The 13,613-nt window shown below is 41.9% G+C and overlaps 1 protein-coding gene across 1 annotated transcript; it reads left to right on the top strand.

Moving 5' to 3' along the window:
* Positions 1-271: 271 nt before the first annotated feature.
* OSTC (oligosaccharyltransferase complex non-catalytic subunit) lies at positions 272-4,620 on the top strand. The gene is made up of 4 exons (XM_082482319.1): positions 272-505; positions 767-860; positions 2,420-2,617; positions 3,969-4,620. Exons 1-4 carry the CDS (start codon positions 367-369, stop codon positions 3,985-3,987), a joined length of 450 nt encoding a protein of 149 aa, XP_082338445.1. The 5' UTR covers positions 272-366; the 3' UTR covers positions 3,988-4,620.
* Positions 4,621-13,613: the final 8,993 nt, after the last annotated feature.

Below are 13,613 nucleotides of genomic sequence, written 5' to 3'. Positions count from 1 at the left end.
CCGCCCCAAGCGCCTCGCCGTTACCCAGCACCGACACGTCAGGATTGCTGGGTCCTGGCAGGTGAGTAAGACGGATTGATTCAGCCGGCGGCGGGCGGTCTGCATTTCCAGATGTGTCTTGCTCATAAAAAATAAAGTTTCTACTTTATGTTGGTTATTTCCGGCTGGGCGTAACTGTTGGGTGTTCGTTTAGATTGGCTTTTTTTTTTTTTTTCAATTTGTTCGTTTACCCCTGTCAGGACGCGGCGGCCAATTTCCGTTTCCGCTTTCGTGTCCGGTGGCGGAAGGCGGCTGCGGCGGGGAGAGTCGGGCCGGGCTGGGAGCAGGGCCGCTGCGGCTGTCCGTCGGTCGGTCCGCACCGCCGCCATGGAGACGCTGTACCGCCTGCCCTTCGCCGTGCTCGAGTGCCCCAACATCAAGCTGAAGCGGCCGAGCTGGGTGCACATGCCTTCGGCCATGACGGTTTACGCGCTGGTGGTGGTGTCCTACTTCCTCATCACCGGAGGTGAGGCCCGGGCTGGTGTGGCGGGGCGGTGACAGTGGCAGAGGGATCCCCCCTCCTTACGGAGTAGCCCGTCCCCTGTGGAGCGCGTTGCTGGCCCCTGTGCCGGGTGGCAGAACCACCGCTGCTGCTGGCCCCTTGTCCGGCTCCAGATCGGTCGTAAAACACGAACCTCGGGCGATTCCGAGCGTCCCGGCGGCGTTAGGGTGGTTCTCGCTGTTTGCTGCTGCGAGTCAAAGGTGGTGCTTGCTTCTCTCCCCGCAGGGATTATCTACGACGTGATTGTGGAACCTCCCAGCGTGGGGTCGATGACAGACGAACACGGGCACCAGAGGCCGGTGGCCTTCTTGGCGTACAGGTAGGAGGGTCGAAGCAGGGCTCTGCCCCCGCCAGCGAGGTGCTGCAAGCGCCTAAGCACAAGGGAATAAACCTGTCTTGCAGAGCTGTGTGCCTACTCTTGTTTGAGCTCTCTGTGCAAGGCAGGATCTGTTCTATATCAGTCCTTGGCTTGCAAAGATTTGGGAAAAAAAAGCCAAAAAAGCAGCATTTAAATCAGTCCTTGTAAAACTTTTAAGAATGAAAACTCTGGTAAGAAAAAAGTTTTGAGCTGGCAATGCTTCTCTTTCTTCCAAACCCTTGCTGTTAAAGTTGAGTTTTATAATGGATGTGGACAAACTTGGTCATATTTCATAGCAGCACACTTAATATTTGTGAAACTTTTGGTTCTTGCCTTTTAAATTTTAGTGTAATTGGGACTCCAGTGTCTGTGGGTGGGGAACACACTTTCAAATGTGTAACAACAGTGTCTTCGAGCTTTGCTTCTGTTACGGAAAATAAGCTAGAGACTGCTTAGTAACAAATTGGCCTGAAGAGGGTTAAATCTACGGTTGTAACTGTGTTTTTTATGTATGTGGAAACAAATAATGTTTTTTGTTAAATACCAAAAGAGTTCTTTGAATATGGGAGGTCTGTGACCTGACTTATATACAGATTTTTACTTGAACTAGGTGTAGTGTGTATCTCGAACTGGCTTGGATTGTTGTGATGTAGATGAATTGGGCTACTGCAGGGAGTTGATAGCACTTTAGTACAAGTCAGTGAAAACAACATGAAAGACGATAAAATTAATTGTTTTCAGGATATGAGACAATAATGATAATCTTAATCCCTGTATTAACATTTCATCCATGCTGATTTTATGAAGTTGCTAGTATTGCTAATTACAAGGATAGAGAAAAGGTTCAGTGACTGTTGGAAGCAGGACTTGTGATCCAGGTGCAGTATTCTTTCTGCATCTTGGCTTCCCCTCTCTCCATCTGAGCTTTGTAAGAAGGAAATTCATCTGTATGGATTGACAGAGAGCTGGAGCACTTTCAGGCTGGGTCCCCACAATCAATATATATGTGCAAGTTCAGTGAGCCGGTAGCAAAACATATTGCAGGCAAGAACCGCTTTTGCTGTGTGCTGGAACCAGTAGATGTGCTTTGTGCAGTGACTAGTGTTTTGACTGGGACTTATACTGAGATGAGGATTCAGGCACTGCTGCCTAAACATCAGTTGGAAGCAAGATTTGGAAAGCTCGTTGGCCTAGGGGTCATGGTTCCATGCCTCGGTCATCTGTGAAACTAGGTGCTATTTTCAACTAGATATTTCTGAAAACTGTTGAGCTTGCATGGTAGCCATTAATATACAGTATTATGTATAAAACCACTAGTATGCTTGACTGAACACCTTGCAGACTATCAGTCTCGGAGATAAACTACATGTTAAAGCCTTGATGTAATTGCATAATAATCCTGTGTATTTGTACAGCTAAAGCAGGTTGAGTAGATGAGGTTTGAAATGTAAATAGTTTCTTTAAAACTGATCTCTTTCTGATTCCTCTCCCCCGCCCCCCCTTTTTTTTTTCCCCTTTAGAGTAAATGGACAATATATTATGGAAGGGCTTGCATCCAGCTTCCTCTTCACAATGGGCGGCTTAGGATTCATAATTCTGGATCGATCCAATGCACCAAATATCCCCAAGTTGAACAGGTTTCTTTTGCTCTTTATTGGATTTGTCAGCGTGCTTTTGAGCTTCTTCATGGCCAGAGTTTTCATGAGGATGAAATTACCGTAAGTCATTTAATACTCTTTCAGCTTTTCTTCTCTTAAGATAGGTTCATGTGTGTCTATTTTAAATTTAAGACTAACAGAAGATACAATGAAGTGTGCTAAAGATATGCAGCTTGGCTATAAGTTGCTTTTTTCAATGCTTTGTTGGAACAAGCTGTCTTGAATGAGGTGGGATGCTTTTGGGGCCAGCTACTGTAGGATTGCGCTGTGGTTAAAAAAAGCTGACAGTTCCTGGTATGTCAGAAGGTACGATTAGTGAGTCTGACTTAAAATGAAGTTTAAGGTAGATTGAGTATGTACTGGTCAGGTAACTACACGGTAGGCCTTTGAGGAAAAAGCAAGTGTTAAAGCACTTGAAGGATAGCAAATGAGTTCTTTGTACTGACACTGTACATGAGAGATTGTAACGTAGAAGAACTTATGGCAGCATTAACGAGCATTCAGAAACATCCAAAGCAGTCCTAAAGTAAGATGATGTCTCAGGTTATTTTTTGTTGCTGGAAAACTGAATGTAACATTGAAGCATACAATGTATGTGAACACTTTAATACATCTGTATTCACAGACGAAAAAGTAGGAAAGATCTGGAGCTTTTAGGCTGTGCAAAATCCAAATGCAGGATATTAATTTTTTTTTCCCCTATTTATTTCTCAGTCCATGTATTTCATTTAGAATGGCTGAAACCTGGTAGTTGGAGGTACTGGTAGTTAATTTCTGGAGTACCTCCATGAGGTCTTGACTCAACAATGACAGTCATTCCTCCTTTCTTAAAGACTTTTTTTTTTTTTACCTCTGCAGTTAGTTATAAATTTTATTTCCCAACACAAAAGCGATGGGTTCCCTGGCAGCAGGTAGCTATAGAGGGACCTGCTGTATGTGTTCTTGCTTCACTGAGTACTCGTGTCTTAACAGTTCACTTTCTTAAACTCATTAAAGAAACAGGGCTTCAGAGTAGTGGAAGAGAAAAAGAGACCAGAGTTGTGTTGAGTGCCAGAAAATGTTGGGTTATACTGAATACCTTAACACTGGTAGTTTGTGTAAAGGGTACAAATAAAGAACCTTTCATAGAGTGTAATCTGGGCTTCAAAAATTCCAAACAATTACCAAAGATGAATTAAGAACAGGCTAATCCATTTTCAGTGTTCACTGAAGAAAATCAACTGAGGAAGAAGCGTGTGGTTAAGGTGGCCAGTTTGTACCTTTTTTAAATAGCTGTACCTGTTTTAAATAGCCTTGATCACCAAAGTTTTTGGCAGTCTGAAGTTTTTTTGTGACCATATGTCTCTTGATTTTTGAGAAGTGCTGCCTGTGTTTCCTAACCTTTTTTCTGACTTAATTTTTTTTTCTGTAGGGGCTACTTGATGGGTTAGCACCTCGTGTGATGTATGAAAGCCTGAGCTGAATTTACACCTCTTCATGAATTGTTTAAGAAGCAGCAGCAAGAAACAAATTGCATAGTTACCATCAACAGGAAAGAGACCTGGCCATGAGAAGCAGCTGGGGAAGGAGTACTTTCTCTGCAGACAAACTCTCATTACCAATGGCTGATTTGTAGTTTTGAAGCAATGTTTTATCATTTCTGTTTTAGAGCTTTTGAAAAGAGCAAGTTACCTGGCTGGGTTTTTCTTTTATATCCCAACTCGGTATGAAATAGAGAACCTGTCTTTAGCTCTACCTGAAATGAGTATTAGCCATTGGCTTGACAGTTCTTTGTTGCAGGTCTGTCTCTTCTTCCCTGTGTGGGACAGTTATATGTGTGAATCAGAGAACAAACACCTGAAACGGTTCTTTTCAAGTTATAATTGGAAAATTAGTAACTTTGGATGATTTACAGTCAAAATACAACGTGCCTGAAATTATTTCAAAGGCACCTTTGGCCTTGATACTAATGCCTCTATGTGAGCAAATCCAGGCACGCACTGGGAAAGGCAAACTGTATGAATGTGCATTTCTTTTTGAAAAAGTGTATGAAAGGAGCCAAATAAAAATTATTTTCTACGAAATTATTTGAATTCTGTGCAGTTTCTGAAGGTTTTTTCTTGTGTGTGTGGCCTGTTCTACATCCAGGCTTGAAATGCCATACCATGCCATGCCCACATAATTTCAGATTTATTTGTCTCTATTGGATAATGACATTTTTAATATCGGGGACAAGAAACCTCATATTTTCTATGAACTTGTACTGTATCCAAACAACATACTGTTTTCAGTAGCCAAGAAAACTTACTTCTGAAACTGCTGCTTTTTTTGTGTGAGAAGTGAGGCTGCAACTTATTTTGTCTTCGTTTTAAAAGATTGAATGTTACTGTTGTGTTTCATTGAAGTAATTCTGGGGGAAGGAAAGATCCCTCTAAATCTCCATAAATGTCTTTTTTGCAAGCCATATGTGTTTGAAACACTATTTTCATCTGTATAATAATTGTCAGTGAGAGATGTTGTTTATTCCTGTAATTGTGAAGTAAGGATTACTGTTCACATACTTAATCAAATTTCTGAGCTAGCTGTTAATCATCTGCCCTCAGGATGTGTCACTTCCATTCCCTCATTCTTACGTACAATCTGACTTCTGCATTTGCTCATGTTGCATGTTTGTCATTAAGATTTACGGTAGCTTAAGCTGTTTTATAAGGCTCATAACTGCAAAGTTTCCAGTCTTTTTAAAGCGATTATCGTTTGGTCACTCCAGTTTTGGTGAGACATGTGCTAACCTTCAAGGGGGAGTATTGATATTATGTAAGTAAATAACTGGATAGGTAAGTCAACTTTTTAATACATCTGAGAGGGAAGTCAAACCAGAAAGACACTTCACTGAGTATAATTGACATCCCTCCGGCTCAGTACTTCTCCCACTGCAGTTCAGCTCCAGCCTCCAAATTTACAGCTGATTCTAAATGAGCATGCTCTTAAACAGTGGGTTTAATGGCATAGTTGAATGCCCGAGGTCTGTGAAATGCATTTGATTATAATTGCATGCTAGGTGGTGTAATTTGGAACAAATAAAGCAGACTTAAAATTGCAAGGTAGAAGATAGTTTTGGGAGAGTAAAACTAAGATGATGACTCTGTCTGCAACTAACAAGGTTAAATTATCCGTTATGTTTCTTTGGTTGCAGGCTACGAACTAGATCTGGTGTGATCCTCTGCCAAAGCATGAGGCACAGAGAGAACCAGGAAAATGAATGCAGAGCAAAAGACAGACCACACAGAAATTAGGAGCATGCTGGGTAGGAAGATGTGAGAACACACAACTGGAGATTGGTGCATTTTGTATGTGGGTTGGAGACTTCTTGATCGCCCAAGGAAAACTTTCTGCTGAGCACTGTCAAACTGCAAAGTAGAGAGACTGCTGTGTGTTACAGGAATCCCATTTTCCGTTAAAGAAAGGCTGGTATTTTCTGTAAACGTCTGCTGTTCTTCATAGGTAACAGCAGGTGGCCTCTACTGTAGGGGTTTAGATAGTAATAGGAATATTTCAGTAACTGAAAGAAAACTTCCTCTAACTGGTGACAATATCCATCTGTGCTTGGTGCTTCTATCTTTTAGGGTGAACTGAACTAGATTGTGGGGTGGGAAATTAAAAACAAAATTGAAACACTGTGATAAAAGTAAAGCAGAGCTTATGCGAACACATCTTTCCGTGATTAAAAACAGAAGCTTGGCCTACTTCCAGATGCAACAAAAAGAGTCAGGTTAAAGTGTAGAGGTCTTGATTTTCTGGCTCTCTTGCTAGAGAAAATACTGAATCCATGGCTCCTCCATAGGCTTCAGTATAATCTCTGAGTGATGATGCCTAGTCAATATAATCAGGAAGAGATATATAACCTGTGTAGCTTTTGAAGGTTAGTATATACATATATGAACCCTTAACAATCCAAGTGATCTTATACTTAATTGAGTTAAGCTGAAAAATACCTCTAGATAAAAAAGACCAGACATTCTGGTTTCCTTTTTTTCCAGACTTCTGCAAATTGTGGAACAGCAACATAGAATATTTAGGTTGGAAAAAACCTTTAAGATTATCAGCTACAACTGTTAACCTAACAGTACCGAGTCCACCACTAAATCATGTCCCTAAGCAACACATCTACACGTCTTTTTAATACCTCCAGGGATGGTGACTCAACCACTTCCCAGGGCAGCTGCTTCCAATGCTTGACAACCCTTTGGTGAAGAAATGCTTCCTAATATTCAAACTAAACCTCCAGTGGAGCAACTTGAGGCCGTTTCTTCTTGTCCTATAACTTCTTACTTGGGAGAAGAGACCGATACCCACCTCGCTGCAACCTCCTTTCAGGTAATTGTAGAGAGCAATAAGATCTTCCCTCAGCTACCTGTTCTCCAGGCTAAACAACCCTAGTTCCCTCAGCCGCTTCTCATAAGACTTATGCTCTAGACCCTTCACCAGCTTCATTGCCCTTCTTTGGACACCCTCCAGCACTTCAGTGCCCAGTGAACACTCCTGCCCAACAGACACTCCTGCCCAACTTGGTGTCAGCTGCAAACTTACTGACGGTGCGCTCGATCCCCCCATCTAGATCATTGATATATATTAAAGAGAACTGGCCCCAATACTGAGCCCTGGGGGGCACCACTTGTGACCGGCCGCCAACTGGATTTAACTCCGTTGACCACAGCTCTTTGGGCCCAGCCATCCAGCCAGTTTTTTACCCAGTGATGAGTACGCCCATCCAAGCCACGAGCAGCCAGTTTCTCCAGGAGAATGCTTTGGGAAATAGTGTCAAAGGCTTTACTGAAGTATTGGAAGACAACATCCATAGCCTTTCCCTCATCCACTGAGGGGGTCACCTTCTCATAGAAGGAGATCAGGTTAGTCAAGTAGGACCTACCTTTCATAAAGCCATGATGACTGGGCCTGATCACCTGGTTGTCCTGTACATGCCATATGATGGCACTCAAGGTGTTCTGCTCCGTAACCTTCCCCAGCACCATGGTCAGACTGGCAGGTCTGTAGTTCCCCAGATCCTCCTTCTAGCCCTTCTTGCAGATGGGCATCACATTTGCTAACCTCCAGTCAGCTGGGACCTCCCCAGTTAACCAGGACTGCTGTTTAATGATGGGGAGCAGCTTGGTGAGCATCTCCGCCAGCTCCCTCAGTACCTTTGGGTGGATCCCATCTGGCCCCATACACTTGTGTCTGTCTAAGTGGTGTAGCAGGTCACTAACCATTTCCCCTTGGATTATGGGGGCTTCATTTTGCTACCTGTCCCTGTCTTCCAGCTCAGGGGGCTGGGTACCCCAAGAACAACTGGTCTTTAAGTACCTCAGCCTTTTCCTTTAAGTACCTCATTAAGTACCTCAGCCTTTTCCTTAGCCTTTGTTGCTATGTTTCCCCCCCATCCAATAAAGGATGGAGGTTCTCCTTAGCCCTCCTTTTGTTGTTAATGTATTTATAGAAACATCTTTTATTGTCTTTTACGGCAGTAGCTGGGTTAAGTTCTAGTTGGGCTTTGGCTCTTCTAATTTTCTCCCTGCATAACCGCACAACACCTTTGTAGTCCTGCTAAGTTGCCTGCCCCTTCTTCCAAAGGTCGGAAATTCTCCCGTTTTTTCCTGCATTCCAGCCAAAACTATCTGTTCAGCCAGGGCAGTCTTCTCTGCCGGCTCATCTTTCAGCACATGGGCATGGCCTGCTCCTGTGCTTTAAAGATTTCCGTCTTGAAGAATGTCCAGCCTTCCTGGACTCCTTTGCCCTTCAGGACTGCCTCCCAAGGCACTCTGTCAAACAGTCTCCTAAACAGGCCAAAGCCTGCCCTCTGGAGGCCCAAGGTAGCAGTTCTGCTGATCCCTTTCCTTCCTTCTCTGAGAATCAAGACATGTTTGGAAGATCTGTGCCACTGAAACAATTTTTGGAGGGAGTGGGACACTTCAGGCTTTTTGAGGAGATACTGGTACATACTCTCGCTGATAAAGATCAACATGGCTTTAGGCTGCTACTATTAGACTTTCTTACTAATTTACACCACTCTAATTCTAAATATATTGTGCTTAATGGAATTTTGCTTAGGAGGCTGAAAGTGCTTCAGTTAACTACTCGCAAAGCTGGATACTTGTTCACAGAATATTGCTTGATATGGTGGCTATAATCTACCTATTTCCAGGTCCAGTTGTTTATTTTATATGCATAAGTATATATTCTTCATATATGAATTAGGAGGCACTAGATATTAGGCTTTTTAAGAGTTACAGTCTGAGAAACTGAGACAATCCTAAGTTTCTGCTGCTGCTTTCAGCACAGGGAGCCAAGGTGTGTATGAGGGTGACGGCGTTTCTCATTTATTTTCCTGACGCGCATGGAAATGCTGCATACAATGGAAATTGTGTCCCTACAGCATAGCAATGTCTGTGACAAAGTAATTGGTATTGCACATTTGTGAATCTGATTGTATTTTTCCTTCGGCGTTATGATTTTCCTCACAAAAAGGGTTGCAGCAATAGCTCTGGCCTATTTTTAGAATTTCTAATTGCCGCTTCTCAACTTTGCAGTTACTTTAGAATATTTTTCTTCCAGAACATGGTTAAAGAGGGTTGAAACCATTACAAGAAAGTAATTGGAACAATTGTTAGAATCTTAGGAGGACATTTTGTGACGCTCTGCAGTCGCACTGAGGCCTTTCAGCTATACTGATGATTGGAGAAATCTGGATTTCAGTAACAGCAAAAAATACAACTAATGCATCAAACTCTTCTTAGAGGGTAGTGTTTCACAGGAAGCAGCTACTAGAAATATGAGAGTTTCTGGGTGATTTGGTTTCTTCAGTAAGAACTAATTATGCTGGTGTCCTTTTTGTTTGATATGGATACCCGCCAGCTAAGAACTGGACTGAGACCATGAGCTCGTTTTAGAGCAACAGCTGTGGCACTATAATGGGAGTCAGGCATGTCTGACTTGCACCAAGTTTTAATTGGTGATATAGATGCGAGGCACTGCATTCTGATATCTTGTGTCCTGAATCTATAAGGCAACTTGCCGAGCTCCTGTTTAATGATATCAGTTTAGTTACTAGTGTTCTTCGGGTATAAGATGGTGTTTCTCTTCATCACGTACCTATCCCACGTGGGTTCTATAAACGTCAAAGCTCTTAGAGTGTTCTACCTGCAGGCTGCAAGAAATAGTATTTAGCTGTGAGTAAATCAGATCAATATGGTATCATCCGCTGCCATATGCATGTGAAAGACTGACATTTGTTATTTCCTTCTTTTTTTTTTTTTTGTATCAGTTTTCACTACAAAGATCAATGTTGAGGTGGGGACTGATATCCCTTTGTTGTCAGTGGTAATCGTATGCTCTTAGCTGGGAACAGGGAAAGAACAATTTTGAAAGGACTCAGACTGGTTGTCTTATTCTAGAGTAAACCGTGAAAGTTAAACTTTTTCTATGTTACTTAGCAGACAGGCTGAAACAATTTCAGAACTTTTAGTTATTCTTGACAGCTCCTGGATGATAGGTAATACGTTCTCTATATTCAGCCTTCCTGTACCTCATCCATCTTTAAATGCAGATGGAGAGTGTGAGGGATGGGGAATAATAAAAAAAATAAGCTTAACTTCAGTCTGAAGAAAAAGTTTTGGGAGATGGGGGAAGCATTTTGAGCACCTGGAAGAAGATGGCAAAAAGATGAGTAGCCAACTTGGATTTTTAAAGAATAAATCATATAAAGAAAAAGCCATACATGAGAGTTATGGGCCCTGTGGACAGAAGAAAAGCAGATGTTTAGGCTGTATCTTTTGATAGTCTTGCATGTTATGGAAACTTGGCTCAGCCGGAACAACTATAAGCTTGATGCCAAAGTACTTGGAAAACCATTTTCAGAGCGTTTACTGATTAGTTGATGTCCTTCTATCAAAGTGGAAAGATACTTTATTTTTGAGGTCTCTCCTGTGGCTGGTTTTGTTCAGCACCCAGTAACGTGGATTGAGTAGGGAGTACTTACTAAATTAGCAGAAATCATAAAACTCAGAGACTGCTGGGAGGGCAGAATTAGGATGCATAATGATCTTAAAAATCAAAAAGAGTGCCCTCAAAAAAGTAGGCTGGTTTATTCTTTCTAGGAAAAAGTGTAAAATACCAATGCTGCTCAAGCGAAATCACTGACAAAATGTGGGATTCCTCAGAGTAAGTCTTTGGGTTCTGCTGCACCACAAGCTGCAGAGGGGCGTTTGCCTTTTGTGCAGATATACAATATCACGCTGAGGTATTTGCAAAACTTTTAACTATAAAGTATATGAGGCATAAAAGTAAGTGTGAAAAGGAATGGAATAATTTCCTTTCTGCATCAGTAGTAGATAGAGCTTAAATAGCAGCAAGGAAGAGTTGGGATAATATTAGAAAAATATTTTTGAGGGTAAAATAGTAGACTACTGGACTAGATGGTCTGTGGCAGTGATGGAATTTCTGCTGTGCACAGCTTTAAGAACAGGCTAAAAAAATGCCTTTTCAAATCTGCGGATATGTCTGGCCTTGTTTTGGGGTGAGTGATGGATGGGCTTCTTGAGGTGTCTTCCAGTGGCTGCCCATCTTTATTATTCCATGGATGAGAACGAAACTTTTGACCTTCCAAACACCAACGCTCTCTGTCTTTAAAAACAGTTATGGAAAGATCTTTGTAAATAACTAAATCTGTCCTTTAAAAATATCTCTGCGGTGCAGTTGTGGGACAGAATCCTGCTGGCCTTGGTTCAGTCTGAAAAAATCAAGTAGTTCTACAAGCTAGAGATGACAGCAGAAAGTAGCTCCATTAACTGCCTACTGCCAGAACAGAAAATGAATTAGCTGTTGCGGTAACGAAAATATAAATATACGGATGAATGTTTAAGGCCTTTTCCTTTCTAGTTTCCACATTAGTCTTTCACCTGAAATGTGTTACAATTAGGCATCTGCCAGTATAGCTGCTGTATTAGAACAGGACAATGAGTGGGTGGAGGGAGCCTGTGATAATTCTAGGAAGTATTTTGCTGATGGAGCTTTCTCTCTGTTTCTGCCTTCTCTGCGCTGGAGCAGCAGTAAGACACTAATACACAATCTGTCTGCTACAGTTGGTTGTTAAACCAGCTCCGAACTACTGTGTTTCACCTCCTTTTGCTGGCCTGCTGCTGGCCTGAGCTCTTTTTGAGGGATTTATACTATTGACTTTCAGCAGCTGCCATCCCTTGTTTCTTTGCCGTCATTCTTGACTTCTGAGTTTCAGGACACCACTGCTGGTTTTGATTGCTCTCTTTCTAACTGCTGTGGTATTTCAGCCTTCAAAGGGTATTATTTATCAGTCTCCTCAGCTCTTCCACTTCCTTATTCTTCCTCCTCTGGTACCTTCTCTTTTATCACACTGAAATCCATCACTTAGCCCCACCAGCCACTTGGCCATCCATCAGCGTTGCTCCTCTTGGCTTTCTTACCTCTGTTCCTTCTACTCTGACTACGGGTCCTTTAATTTTCCCTGCTGACCACTGTCTGAGCTACTTCACCCTGCACTGACTCCACACTTCATTAGCTCCTGCTATCCGCGGCAAAGCTCAACCTCCTGGATTCTTTCATCCTCTCTCATCCTCTGGTTGTTCCTTTGACTGTTCCAGTTTTCTCTTAGCTGTCTCATGTCTTTGTCTTTATTGTTCTGCACTCCGCACCATCTGTTGTGCTGCTGCCTGCATGACTCATCCTGAAAACAATAAAAATCCTACTGGATCCCCAGGCATTACACTAGGGAGCCAACCAAGGCACTCCTGTATCCAAAATCTACATCAAGAGCAGTCAAGCCAAGATCCTCGTGGAATTCAGGTACATAATTTTTGTTTAAATCAATAGAAGTTAACTGCCAAATACATCTGAGAATCCTGCCAAAGTTTCATCACAACTCTAAGAAAAGGAGGCGATTGTTTCCTGGGGCTGGATTTAAAAACACCTCTGCAGGGGTAACCTTAAAGTTCTTAAGTTTCTGAGCGAGTAACTCTGCTTTTTTTTCTGTGCATGCAATTACTGAGTGTTTTATGAGCATAGACAACATATGGTCTGTACACAATGGAACAAACTAAGAAAAATCTGTCACAAATACCAAGATTCATATACACAGTAGACAAGGCAATAAATATGAAAGCTCATAAAACCAGGGAAGTGGAATGTTCCCTCAGACCTTTTTTAAAGGTACACAAGGCACACAATGCTTAAAACCACTGCTACTTAACAAAATGATTAACAAACTAGATTTAAATCATCATTTGGTTTCATAGCCTAAGCAGAAATAATTTTAGGTGGATGAGGAGGTTTTTTCCTTCCAATATTTTCAAAGGCAGTAGAAACACATTGTGATCTTAAATCTTTTCTTGTCTCATCTAACTCCTGGATAAACCCATGCTATGCTTTACTGAAATCAATGGACACAGACCAGTGCAAAGAGGGAAATCAGGCTTGTAATATTTCCGATGTGCCTAAGAGTTGTGTTTAACCGCTGCTTGTTTACTAGACTGTGACTGAACAAGCCTCATGTTATCTACTTTAGATGGTCAGTACAAAGTATTGCCTTTGTGCAGCTATATTTAGAAAATAAATGTCTTTTACTTATTGTAAATAATAGCTGAAGCTGATTAAGAAATTCTTCCTACCATCAGTAGTTCCAGCATCGTTATTAGCTACTACTCTTAATCTTTTCCAGCCTTGACACCTTTCAATTTTACATATCTGCAGTTTCAATCCTCTGTTAAGCCCTTGCTTCACCACTGGATGGCAATCCCTGCCACGCTATTCACTCTGGGAAGGCAAGTCTGGTTTTGAAAGGGGCGTACTGAAATCTCCTACTGCTTTGGACACGAATATGTACATGAAATATTACAGTGGTGAGTATATTTGGATCCATTTTTCTTGTTCCTAAAGTATAAGTACAGGAAAGACTTTTCTGTAGATTTCTTTCACTTAAATTCATTTTCCAATTGAAACTTCAGGGCTTAAAAGCGTACAAGAGGATAACAACTTGCACTTCTATGGCACCATC

This window comes from Vanellus vanellus, assembly GCF_965231255.1.
Source record: "Vanellus vanellus genome assembly, chromosome: 4".
Taxonomy (NCBI): domain Eukaryota; kingdom Metazoa; phylum Chordata; class Aves; order Charadriiformes; family Charadriidae; genus Vanellus; species Vanellus vanellus.
Note: the sequence above shows the minus strand (reverse complement) of the source record. Positions and strands in the feature narration are given on the sequence as shown.